General features: G+C 32.3%; 2 protein-coding genes across 2 annotated transcripts; one reads left to right on the top strand and one right to left on the bottom strand.

The window, feature by feature from the left end:
• Positions 1-2109, bottom strand: LOC107364000 (apoptosis-inducing factor 1, mitochondrial). The gene is made up of 2 exons (XM_015931274.3): positions 954-2109; positions 1-889 (listed from the first exon to the last, which is right to left on the bottom strand). The coding sequence occupies exons 1-2, from the start codon at positions 2029-2031 to the stop codon at positions 141-143; spliced, it is 1827 nt and encodes a 608-aa protein (XP_015786760.2). The 5' UTR covers positions 2032-2109; the 3' UTR covers positions 1-140.
• A 934-nt stretch (positions 2110-3043) lies between these two features.
• On the top strand, positions 3044-6888 carry LOC107364007 (regulator of microtubule dynamics protein 2). The gene has a single exon (XM_015931280.3). It carries the CDS (start codon positions 5804-5806, stop codon positions 6644-6646), a length of 843 nt encoding a protein of 280 aa, XP_015786766.1. The 5' UTR covers positions 3044-5803; the 3' UTR covers positions 6647-6888.
• The last annotated feature ends 7563 nt before the right edge of the window (positions 6889-14451 follow it).

The raw sequence follows: 14451 nt of genomic DNA, 5'->3' as shown, positions 1-14451 counted from the left end.
TAGTTGCATTAAATTGTTTAATGAATTTCATCAGTTAAACTGATAAAAGTATATCAAAAAACTACAATGATGTGTTCTCACAAGTCAATCCCACATGTAAGCTTTATCAATGTTACAGTTATAAATCTAATTTATCTCCATTATTCTTTGTCTTCGGTCTTAGCCTTTTCAGCATCCTGGTCAGCTTCAATTTCAGCTGGCCTGTCCTCTAAATTGAAAAGTTTAGCAACGTCCACTAGATCTTCATAAGGTTTTCCTTCGGAAATAATCCTTCTTGCAATTGATATTCTTTCGAATACATTCCATAAAACTATACCAACAATAACGTTATCTTTTAAATAGAAAATTAAACCTTTACTGAACTCATCACCGGATTGAGGGGCTCGAGGTTTATCGGTTTCAACACTTTTATCTTCACTTTCTGGTGATTTTTCATTCTTGGAAAATACTCCGACAGTAGGCAATGAAGAATTTACTAGACCAATGGCTTCAAATCCAATATCAGGCCCTAAATCAGACCAAAACATTGATTGATGGCGGTAAGGTTTACCAGCTCCAGTCATATTTTCACCAGCAAGTCGTCCACTGATTATAGCATGGTCATGATGTTCAACTCGTCTTCTACCGAGCTTCATGTCATAGAAGCAGCTAGCATCACCAGCAACCCAAATATCACTTCGAGCTTGTAGCTCTGAATTGACAAGATAACCTCCCTGAACTTCATCAACCTCTAGTCCTGCAGATTTAGCTAGCTCCGTGTTAGCCTGTAGTCCAACGGCCACAACAGCATAATCAGTTTCTAGTGTAGATCCATTGTTCAGTTCTAATAAAAGTTTGTCATTTTGTAAGCGAGCACCAACAAGCTCAGTTTTAGGAATGATATTGACACCTGAAATGGATAAAGACTGATGTTAATGATTACATTCAATAATTGATAGGCATTCAAGACTAACCCTCTGATTTGATTCTTTCAGATGTCCATTGACTAAGATATTCTGGAAGTAATTTACCAACATTACCAGCTTCAGGGAAAATTTGATTTACTTGAGTGGGGCTTTTAAGGACTTGTGATCGGCGGCCAAGAGCACATGCTAACTCACTACCGAGAAGGCCTCCGCCAATAATGGTTACTGACTTTTTAGAGTCACAAATGTTCCTTAATTTCAAAAAATCATCAACCGATCTGTAAAGTAAAACTCTTTCTTTAACATTTTCTGGCGCCTTTTCAAACAATTCCAAATTCTTAGGACGTCCACCGGTAGCTATTAAACATTTTTTGTAACCAATAGACTGGCCATTGTCAAGATAAGCTCTTTTCTCGGATGGGCTTAACTCCACAACTTTGTAACCATTAACCAGAGATACACCGCCAGTCTCTGATTCAATCAGTGTTTTAAGGTCAGCATAATATTCTGGATGTTCAAAGAAAATGCTTCGCTCTCGACCATTCCACTGGCGGAAAGACAGTTTATCAGATAGCTCTCTTTCGCTGAACCAAAGCTCCTTGGATAATGGTGGAGACATGTATGGATTGTACTTTTCTTCCGAGATAACTAAAACTTTAGCTTTTGGATCATTGGCCCGGATAGATCTAAAGGCTGAAAATGCTGTTGTACCACCACCAATCAAAAGATAATCAATGGAATCGGGTAGATTTTCAATTTTAGGTTTCTCTTTTGGTACTTTGGGTTTCTGGTCATCTTTTTTCTCTTTAGGTTTCTCTGGTGTAGATTGACTTGAAAAATAAACAATGGAGCCTATAACAACTAGACAACCACCACCAATGAGAATTTTATTTAAAGATGACGATGAAGAAGATGATGTTGACGATGAGAATCTTCTCTGATTGTGAATGGCTTTCCTTAAACCGGATCTCAGGTTAACATTTGATGTCAATAGAGTAACTGGTGTTTTCAATGTATAACATCTTTTACTAACATTAACGTATGATTTAGATTTAATAACATATTCACAGAATTTCATACTTTCTCGGCGAACCAAGAAACTACGATTAAATAATAAACAAGACATAATTAAAAGATAAAAACCAATAACCCCCGACACTAGATTTTAATCATAAAATTCACATGTGTTGAGTTTCAGGAGCAAACTCACCGCTTGTTTTGCAACATAAGGGAATGTTTCATTATTTACATTCTTGTCATCTCTCATTTAATTTACAATCTACAATCATTGAAAACTCTATTATTTTACTGAATTAACGAAATAGTAAGCTAAAGGAGGCTAATTAAAGAAAAATTATTAGCATAAACCGTATACTACTTCTCAAAAAATCTACTGATTGCTTGAAATGTGAAAACATGTGCTTTTAGCTTGAAATTACACATGCAGTGTTTCAATGCCAGAATCTTCAAGCTAAAACAATCGAAATCATTTAAATCATGAGTTTCAAGTCTCAATTACACAGGAAAGCAATGAGATAGAAAACAAGAAAACTAAATTGATTGAACCCGAGTAATGACCTGGCCATTATCTCGGACTAAACAATGGGAAATCCCATCGTCATTTTACAATTTGAATTACCCAAGTTTACAAGATGAAATCTGAGCTGATTTTATTCCTATTTTAGGATTTACAAATCAAGAAGTTTATCTTCGTCAATCATGATTGTCAATAAACTTGATTGATCAAAAATTTCCAATCAGTAGATCGGTCAAATTATTTGAATAGCTACTAAAATAGTTAAATAACTAGGCCTGAGATGTAACCCTTAGATTTGTGAGATGAAAGATGAAAACACACAACCTCAGAATGGTTTAAATTTTGGAGATATTAGATAACAATTAGTAAACAATTAATAGCTAAATGGGACTTTCCTCTTAATTCCTATCTCGGGAAAATCCGATTCCTCGAGTTGCTTATTAACAATGAATATTTTACATTGAACTGATGCTCTGCAAGATTCAATCTTGAATCCTGAATGTAAAACTGCAGCTAAAAGCAATGTCATCTAATTGGATAATGTAATTTGATTGATTGACTGTTAAATTTTTGGTTACAACAAAACTACCGGAAGTTTTGAGATAATTATTATTCTGTTTATTAATACATTAAAGCTTCACAGTTGAAAGTGTAATAAAGTAAAGCAAATTGATTATCAGATGATTCCACCTTTACACCATTTCATCGTCAATTTTTCAATCAATAACTTGGAGATCAAATCAATTGCCAGCCACAACAATGCCAATTGTGAAAAATGTTAACATTGTTGGTTGATCTTAAAAAAGGCGATTCATTAAATCTAGTCAAACACTTTCACTTTTAACAATAATTTATTGATTTTCAACAATTATTTGATTGATAACTGTTATTTGTCAAGTAAATATCTGCAAGATTCTCATAAATAATGTTCAATTAGGTATTGTTATTGAGTAAAGAACAATGAAAGATGAAAATAATTGAAGGTAGAGATGATGTTTGGCATTATTTTTTGAACCTCAGTCGCTGTTGTGGATATGATAATGAACGGGAAGGCATTGAATTAAGCTTTGATAATGATTATGATTGAGTTATCATTTTGTCTCTTTACAAATCCTTTAGTTTTGACCTGGTTTCAATTGAAAGTGAACACCAACATTAGACGAATTAAATTGATTAGTTGAGTTTCAGTGAGAGTCGATTGATTTCCTCCATTGGGTGTTTTGACTTGTTGCGACGCAATTACACTTGACAGCATTCAGCAAGGTCGATATTTTAATGGTTGACGGACTGGTATCGATAGGCTTAACTGATTTCCAATTAAGGTAAAGGTCAATTGAATTGAGTATTTATGTGTATTTCTGGGTTGACAACATATTTTTTAACCAAATCACCATCAGTCATGAGTAATTGTTGGATCCAACAGGTTATTTAAAATCAAGAGCATCAACAGATGATAACATTAACTCTTTGGGAAAGTTGTGATCATTTCCAGATTAAACAGCAACAAGTTTTAATTTAAAACGATTTTAGTGAAGACGAGGCAACATTGAAATTGTGTATTTACCAGGTAAACAAAATTAAGGCAATTAGCAGAGGCTACAATGAAAAATGTAAACAAATTTGATCAAGGTTTCAATTTTTCAATGACTTTTCGGTAGCTAACGAGTAAATCTAGTTGAATGTGTTTGATCACTCAGTTAGATTATCAATTGATAGGTTGATAACAGTCTAGTTATACGGACGCAGGGGGCAATTAACAACACTTTTAAATCAGTATCCAATCAAGCCGATCTTTTTAAGAATTTCAATCACTGAAATAAAAACACTGAACATAAAATGGAAAGATATAATGTCTGATCCTGGAGCTGATTGCTGGTCAATGTAGTATTTCATGTTGGTAAGAAAATACTTGACAATTATTGCAATGAAATATCATTGTTATGAGTTTATGAAATCAAAATTAACATGTTTTTTTGTGATTTGGTCAAATTGTATGTTAAATTAACGCTTCTCCTGTGTTTGTATAACTAGACTGTTACTGATAGGTTTGATCGGGTCACAGAAAGAGCCATTGCTGTGAAGACAGCCTTTTACAACGGACATTACCGGAGCTTTACAGGAGGATATTACCATTTATCAGCTGATCAAATGAGTGCCAGTGAACATGATTTCCATGACTCTATTTATCTAGGTTACATCACTATTGTAATTAGATTGTGACTCTTCGATGATCCAAGTGTAGCTAAAGCTCATTGATGTTAAAGACACATGTTATGGTGAAAAGCAGGCCTTTTGCGGAAGTATGAAAGAGTTGCTTTTGCTGTTGTTAATTTTATGGTGGAAACCATGATGATTGAAAGCCGAGTTGAGGTCCAATTAATGACCAAGAACGGAAAGTGAGTGAACAGTAAATTAACAGACATTAAGAAGGACAATTAACTTATATAGATTATTGCAAAGCGAGAGATAAATTAATAACCAAAGAAGGTTTTACTTTTAGATTGAATTCAAGGATTCGTTCTCAGCTGAAATGGAAGACAGAGGGAAAAAGAAAGAAAAGGAGAAGGAATAAGATGATGATGATGATGAAAATGATAAAAAGGAGAAAGAGAAGGAGATTGAGTGAGTGAAAATACATATAAAAGAGAGAAATGAAGTTTGTTTAACCTGAGATTTGCAATTCAATTTTGTCACTCACCTTTTCAAACTTGGAGCGGATTTCCTTTTCAATTCTTATTGGTTCTTGCTCATACAGTAACTCTTTCACTTTTTTTGGTTGCGCTTTGTTTTGAACAACTCCTGTGGCGGGATAGATTATTATTATTATTATTATAATACTTTATTGGTGTATTAATTTTAACTTTATTTTTATTCTTGTGTTAACCTCGGATTATTAAGTGACCTTAAAAATAGTCAACCATTTGTTTTTATACTTTAAGTGTGACTTACCAGCTAGTAGCTGTTTTTATTAAATAAGGTGAAACAAACAATCTACGTTTTTTCGCCTCTCTTCACTCGAAAACTGTTAATTGTGATCAACCATAAGAAACGATTTCACGGTAAGGTTGACTGCGTGACAATAGGAATTGGTTTCCACCTTATCCAAAGAAACTTTGCTCTTTATTGTTAATCTGTACACAATTTGGATTATATGTTTATAAAAAGTCGAGTTGTTATCTGGTTCACTGTCATTGTTGATTATTCAGCTCTGTGGAAACAACATCTAATCATTTTTGAATAACTGGTGATAACTGCTATTTATTGTTTCTATCTAACAATTTTGCTTCGATTCTAGTAACTTTTATTTACATCATAATTTATTAACTTTCCATCTGTGATATTTTTTAATTGATCAAGTAAAATGTCGGATTCTAAAGCCAACGAGACAACTGCAACTACTGCATCCACAACTACAACCACAACTTCGACCACAGCAACAACCGAACCAGCAATTGTACCAGCAAACGTACCAGTTGAGAAGACTTACGAACAATGGTTAGCTGAGATTGACAAAGAATCTGAAAATGTTGATAGTGATAAAGACGCCTTGTTATTGAAGACCAAGGAACTGTACAATTTGTTTAATGGGGAATCAAATGCGGCAATATTGTGGCGAGTTGCTCGTGATGCTCATCGAGCTGCTTCTGTTGCCGAAGCTGCTGGAGATAAAGATAAACAAAAAGGTTTACTTCAAGAAGCTGAGAGTTTCATCAAGAAAGCTTTGGCTCTAGACAATTCCAATCCAGAATATCATGCATGGGCTGCCTTTATTGTTGGTAAATTGTCTGATTTTGCTGGACGAAAGGAAAGGATCCAACGTGGTTATGAGATGCAGCATCATTTAGAAGAAGCAATTAGATTGAAAACTACCGATGCTGGAGTTTACTTTTCTTATGGTCGATGGTGCATGGAAGTGGCCAAATTGTCCTGGGTCGAACGAAATTTGGCTGCTGCTTTATTCTCAAAGCCCCCGGAGGCAACTTATCAAGATGCTGTTAATAAATTTATTGAGGCAGACAAAATGCGACCCGATTGGCGAGCTAATTACTTTTGGATGGCCAAATGTTATATTAACATGAAAAACAATAAAAAAGCCATTGAATGTTTGGATATTGGTGTTAAATGTACTCCCCGAGATGAGGAAGACTTAATTGTTGAAAACGAGTTGGTTACATTGCAAAAGAAATATGCGTCATATCGTTAATCACTCGAATATGTTATTTAATCAAACAAAAAGTCATTATCATGATATTACCTTGATAACCAGTATAAAGCACACTTTTTAACCATTTTTGTTCCTCTATTTCTGACAGATTGTCGATTATTGTTCATTTAGCTATTGTTGACTATCAATCAATTATTATGCATAATTGACTTGGTTGTAAAAAGTGTAATTTTTTAAAAACAAAATACTTTTACTCAAAATAAATCCTTGTTGTCTATTAATATTGTTGTCTAATTGTTGTCATCATCGTTATCAACCAATATTTTATCACTTAAATGCTCGATACATGTATATGTTTCATATCCAAATCAAATCAGTTAATTACTTGGAAGACTTCAATCAAGTGTACAGTTTCAAAGATAACTCAAGTGACTCTGAACTTGTAATAATGTTATCTCATGGAACAGCTTTAAACTTCAACAATTTTAATCAAATTCAAACCGATTGGAACCAAATGGTTGGTACAAGATTAGATGAGATTTAGAGCTTTCAAGTTGATCTAGAATCTAACAATAACGACAATAACAAACATTTAAATAGATGCTTTGACTGAAAGATAAGATCACTACTAAATAAAGGATTGAGAATCAATATCTATCCATCAGAACAAACTTACAATGTTCAGAAAATAAGATTCAATTGACTAATGACAGATGATTGATACATTATTGATAGATATGATTTAACGTTTCTATCAATTGTCAGGTTGATTCCTTGGAGTTTTCAGCTTCTTCCTGAAGCTCAGTCTCTTCCTTCATCGACCAATCAAGATAGCCTTTAATAAGATCATCGTAATCATCAACAGCACCTTTATCCTCTTGATCATCTGACTCAAAATTGTATGCACTAAGCGATCCACGGGTTCGTCCGCTTGATCCACTCAAAGTCATTAATTTAATCATAAACATGAGGACAATGGTTAAGGCCAACACTGAAAATAATTGAACCTCACTGACTCCAGCCTTTTGATCCTTATTGAACAACCTTTGATAAGTGCAGTAAATCAAGGAAAGCATAATTGTTGGTTAATGAACGAACTTGAACCAAAAAATACTTTACTGATTAGTTAACCATAAACTGGTTAGTTGAATAGTGAATGCTCAGTTTACCCGATCAGAATCATTGGTTAGGCCATAGGAAAATAACATGGCAAATATGCATAAAATGAAAAACGGCGCATAAGAGAAATGAATATTTGATGGACAATTTTAACGATTATTTGTCACGCTAATTTTATGAATTAATTGTTCTCTCTAATCTGGAAATCCATCTTATTTACAATCGATCCACTCTTCACTGATCCAACAATAATTAAGATAAGATCTTCAATAATAACGAAATAAGTTTTACAAAAACAATTCTTATAAGAGGCTCTTGCAATGACAAAACGTCTTTTAATGATAAAGAAGACATTATTTTTATTTGATATTTCTGGGTTGAGATTTATTATTGAAAATTGCATTTTTGATTCAACATTATTCGATAAAATGAAAAATTGAGAGAAATCAATTCAAATATTAATCAAACTGATCAATGGGTGCTGTAAGTATCTAAGGATAGAAGTACGAAAATATTTCGTCACATTTAATGTTATTGATTTGTCTTGATGATCAAAATTAGGCCAATCTTTTAGTGATTTTCATCGCATAAAATAGCAATTAAGAAGAACATTATGTTCATCAACTGTTCCAATCAATTTGTGAATAAGATCCCTTTTCAAGCTTTTAATGCCTGAGTTTTAAGCTGGAGATCTATTAGTTGAATTGATCTTTTCATGTTTTCCGTAGGTCGGAATTAGAAAAAATGTGATCTGAAGTAAGTTGATTATTTAGCATAAAATCAGTCAGCATTGAGTCCACTTTACTAAATTGTTTTATAGAGGAATCAATTTTAACCATAGATGATTGGAGCTAATTGTCAAGCTCAAGACGATTTCAACACTTTTTATACCAAAATTTGGGTTAACAGTCATTTTAGTTCGAATGGGCCTCATTAGATGGAGTTACAGTTGAGCATTTATTCTTATCCAATAGATGGCGCCTTTAAGTTTGGCGGTTAAATGATTAAATGATGACTTTTTATGAATTAGCTAAATATAGTTCATCTGATTTGATTCACAACTTTGATTGTTTTTAATTATACATTTGTTTAATTAATATGTTTGCTTGAAAGCTGATTAAATAAAGGATATTCAAATAAGATAATTACACGTGTGAATAAATCAATGGATTTCCTGTTGGAGCAGATGAAATATCAATTTGAAAGTGTCTTTCAAATGGCTGCTCAACATTCATCTCATTAACTTCTCAATGGATACACCAAAACCTTTTGCCAATTTAATTACTACTGTTACAATATTGTGATATAACAAGATTGCTGTTTTACACTCGATTGATTGGATTTGTTTACTGTCACTTCCATAATTGTATGGGAATGTTAACATCTAAAGAAGAGGCTGATTTAGATCAAGTTGTACATTATTCTGTGCAAAAGTCAACTGAAATGAGCTTCAACTTGTCGAGTCTCTTTTTTTAATTAAATTTCCGTTCCCGATTACAAGTGCAATGGTTATTAATTAATTATCTTAATTAGAACGAAATAGTAAGCTTGAGACAGACAAAATGTATACATTTAAACATTCACAATTAGCTGAAACAAACGCAACCAACAAGCAACTCACAAAAATTTAAGTGAATGCAAAAATATAATGTAAACCTTGAATTACCAAAAGCCAAATGTTGAATAGTTAAACTTTAAACTCAATTATAAGTTGATTATCATTGAATAACAATGAGAATCATTAAGATTAACCCAAAAAATAAGAACAAAAAGATTACCGTTTTATGCAAAAAAATGAAAAGTACAACAAGAGGGAAAATTGTTGAATAGCAATTGAAGTTTGCCCGAAATCGGTTGATTATTGAAAATATTACGAATGTAATTGTAATTGAAATTATAAATTAAATCTAATATAAGCAGCAAATGATAGAGTTAACATTTAAAGTGAACCTGATCAATTGAAACTCATCTTTTTACCTGTTTTTACAGCTATTTATAAAACCATTTCATTGGTTCTGTTTAATGATCAATGGCTAATTCAATTGTTGCTATAATTTAAATTATTTAACCTTTTACCTTAAAACAAATGGTTAGTCAACTGTAAAAACCCTGATTTTTGGGTAATTGTCAAGATGAACAGTTAACAGACCGTCTTTCCAGCAATTAACCTAATCAAGTGAAGATGTAACATTCAATATAATAACCATTTAAGTTAACCATTTATTTTAACCATTTATATATTTATGAAAATCATTTATTTCAGGCTCAATTGATTGTCAACAATTTGGTGATTTTTTGCTCTTAAACTTAAATCATTTTCATTGATGAACAGCCAAAAAACAATGTTGAGATATTTAATTTAAATCAGTTTCTTGGTTCAATAGTTACAACAGATTCCTTGTTTCACAATTTAATCAAAACTGAATTGACAGCAAAAACGACAATTGAAGTGACAATTAAACCGTTCAAATTGAATTAATCTTGAAGTGGACTTTGAAAAAATGAGTTGGAAGTGAAAAGATTGACGATTAAAAAAGGTTAATTGTTGAGCTTAACCATTTATCGGTTAATGATTGACAGTAAATTGTTTCATTTCCGTAAGAATTGAGTTGATTAATAATTGATTTAGCTTTTCCATGTTAATTTGTGACTAAAAATTATCTAAATTTTTAGGTGTAGGTTAATGATGATGAAGTTTATTAAAAATTAACTTAAATACACTTGTTAATGTTTCCTTAAATAGAAAGGTAATTCAAATTGTTGAGTCCATTTAATATTCATCTTGTAACGACCTCACGATTGTTTCAATTGTATGCATTGCTGTTAATGTTTGGGTGTTAATTGATATCAGCCAGTTGTGTTCATAACAATTTAAAATGTTATTCTATTATCTGATAGTGAATCTAATATTTAATAAAGCAAATCAGTAAATCAAATAGCAACTTGAATCTATTAATGGAAGACATTTTTAATTTAAATTCATTGTTCATTGGTAAAGAAATGGAACCAGAAAATGGCTATGTCAAGAGATGGCGTAACCATAAAGATTGTTTTTCATTTTAATAACGTCTTAAGCTTATTCAGCATTTATTTCAACATTTACCTAATTGTTTTCAATTTTGTTTCTTCCTGGATTAACTGTCAACCTTTAATTAACTTGTTTTAATCTTAAACTTGAGTTCAATAATAATAATAATTTAGTTAACCAAGTGATTGTTTCAGGTGTTATAAAGGAGAGACAAAAATGGTTCCCATCTTTCATGTATTGTAACCAAACAAGTTGGATAAGCTTTACTTGATAAATAGTGACTACAGTGATGATTATTATTGTTTATTATAATTAATATTTTTTCGCTTTTCTCGCATATATTGTTATATTATACCTTTAACTGTATTAACCACTGTGATACAGTTAATTGTTTAACAGTTTACTGATTAAATGAGTTGTCAGTCCGATGCAGGGAAACCAACATTGAATGGTGTTAACACAGTTTTATTGCGAGAGTGAAAAAAAGCTTTCCTTTCATCCATTCATATCATAACTTAAACAGTTTTCTGGCCAGACTAATTTAAATTGTGCTGTTAACTTGTCACAATTCAATTTGTGACAATAATTGGGATCAACTTTCACTTCAAGATTTTGTGGAAACCAGAAAAATATACATGATTGATTGAAATTTGATTAAGAAAATGGACAAAAATTAGGTTAACAAAATAAGTAAACAAATCTTTGTCTGTTTCACTGTTTTTGTTGTTTTATATTCCTGGTTTTGACCTGACTTTATGATTATTACAATTTATATTATGTGTTTATTGATAGATCAACATGTTAACTGTCAATTTATCAACACTCAATTGGTTTAAATTTTTATCAGTTGTGAGTCTTGAACAGGTAAATAATTTTGGGCAACTCAGCCAATATTTTCTCATTCAGTTGGTTTGCTGATCTTGATTCAGGTTATGATGGTCAAATAATCAGATAGTAATCATGAAAAATCAATACAATCGTAAAATCGTGATAAAGTATTCACAATTTTAGAGCAGTAAAAAACAGTCAAAATAAGCTGAAACTGTGACAATATGAATTGTTGATGGTTAACAAATTATAACGAAAGATGTTTTGTATTTCACTGTAAATCATGATTTATCATTGTTGGCAAAAAAAGCTTGGTTTGGTGTTTAATTAGGTGAAGATTAAAAAAGAAGCTGATTGTAGCAATTAAAGTACATAAGAAACAAATTGGAGGTGTTTTAATGATAGAGAAGAGTGAAAGTTAATGACAATTTATTGCATTGTTGGCTGTGTATTTTTGATTTGTATTGAACTTATTCGTTTCAAATCATTATTTAACTTTTGTTAAAAATGCTTCTTTCTTGGCAATCATTTGAATTTACAATTAAAAAGGTGTTTTACCCTAATATTAACCTGAACACCTAATCAAATGGCTGTTGTATTAGATACGAACTGATAGAATGTTTCAAGTTAATTACTTTTAGAGCCAAGAAAACAATCTTAATAAGCATTACAGTTGCCAAGCAAATGACCAAAAATATATCCATTTTTTTGCTCTCCTTGTTTTCATTGTGTGTTTGTTTAATGATTAACTTGAAATATTTAACACTCATTTAAGCTCTGTGTTGAGGTCAAATTGTTATCACCATTAGAATCTTTGATTAAGCTTTTAACTGTTGACCCCATGTCAGATTCACCGGACCATTGAATACATGATATGGAGGAAGCAGGATAGTTCGTTGACCGGCTTAACAAGTCAAGAATAACAGCTTTATACAATTAACAGGCATTTATTGATCAATATATTTACAAAATCAACAATAACTTTGAATAAATTGAAGCTAAGGTAATAAAATATTAACACGATCAATCAAAAATGATGATAAAACAATGGAAACAGTTAAAAAAATCAACAATAATAAAAAGCAACAGTAGCATGGGAATGATGGTCAGTTGTTGATGCAGGCGATTTGCATGTCTATGTTTTCTGGAGACAATGTGAAGCTCTTTACAAGAGATTGTCCATCTTTTTGTTTGCTAATTAATTAATTTAAATTAAGATAATTGGTTAAGAAACAGGCATTGTGGTTATCCTTAAGAATAAGATGGTTCCAAAATAGCTCATAGCAATGAATATGAGAACGGCAACAATTGACAAAATTGCTATAATTGCTCTTTCCTTTTTCTTTAAAGTCTCTCTTTTCCTTCGCCGATGCCAGCTATCGATGTCACACAAATGTGACATTAGGTGGTCATCATCGTATGCTAATGAGTAAGGACAATCTGTTTTACTAGTCCGTCCTAATCCAGTTGCTCCAATGGACGGGTATAATCCTGAAAGTCTATTATCCTCATCATGTTTACAAATATGGCAACGACCAGCATCTCTTAAATCATTGGAATTGATCCGTGTTGATGAAGACTTAGAACAGTAACGATCGCGTTTTGATTTTGATTTTTTCCGAATCATGTCAAGCTCAGAGGCTAATGAGTGTTTCTTTGAAGGGCGATTCATTAATCGATGGTGTCCATAATGGTGTCCATGATGATGGTGAGAATGGTGATGACGAGAAGATTGCTTAAATGAAGAGTTATTACAATTTGATTTGATCTTGTATGGAGATGAGCGATGTGAAGATTTACTCATTATTTCTGGTCTTGAATAGCTTTTCCATTTGTTTGATTGTTGACCAGTTTGATGGTATGACTCGGTTGAATATCGACGATGAGATTTTAAGTTAGGGTCAACATTTTCGGAGCCACAAGAGGGACAAGTTGATACAGTTACAGTTGCTGATGATGGGGATGATGGTGAGGTAGATGAAGGTTGAAGGTGCGCTTCAGTATCATTTTCCCGTATATCTGAACCATTGCCTGGAAGGGATGATGAACTTGTTGAGTAACATGAATTTGAGCAACTTTCACCAAGTCCTGAAGCTGATCTAATTTCTTGATGATCACTTTCAATGCCAGATTGTTGAACCTCTTTGGAATCATCTCTTTTAATGGATAAACTATTGGAACATCTTGTGGTACCATCAACATGGGAAGAATCGATGATTGTCCTGCATAACTCATTGTCTTCCTCTCCATTTACAGATGATGGACAAATTAAACTACGTGATTGAACTTCCAATACCTCAGTTACATCTCTCAGTTGTGATTCACTGAAGACACCAAAAGATGAAATTGAACTAGCTTTGGCTTCTGTATTATTGGCATCACCTTCAATCGATTCAACACCGTTAGTATCTAGTAGATCTTTTGGTACGTCAGAAGTTCCAGTCAAACCATTCAATTCCTTTTCTAGAGCCAAATTAAGTATACTTCGAGGCATCGATAACTGTTAAAGTTGACTATAAAACACAATAAAAAGGCCAACAAATTGAAATTAAAACAAACTAAAGTAAGACAAAACAAAAGATGAACCAGATCGCGGTTAAATGTCAGCTGATTGGTTTACCAGAGAGCCAATGATTTCATTATGGCGTCCAGCGCAAACGTTTGAACAGTTTCCATGTAATTGTTTCTCTCAATGTTTAACTATTAATACAATTAAATACGATTCTCACTGAAAATTTTTCCCAAACAAATGTTATCTAATGAACACAATGTTTCAAACAGTTTACAAGATCAAGTGAACATTATCTACAAGCTTTGAATCAAGTTACAAATAACTGTCTGCCTTCTCATAATCATTATCATCTTAAAC

Source organism: Tetranychus urticae, chromosome 3 (assembly GCF_039701765.1).
Source record: "Tetranychus urticae isolate SD_2017Ah chromosome 3, NJAU_TeUrti_SD_1.0, whole genome shotgun sequence".
In the NCBI taxonomy this organism is placed as follows: Eukaryota; Metazoa; Arthropoda; class Arachnida; order Trombidiformes; family Tetranychidae; genus Tetranychus; species Tetranychus urticae.
The sequence above is the reverse complement of the archived record's forward strand: the minus strand, read 5'-3'. Positions and strand labels throughout refer to the sequence as shown.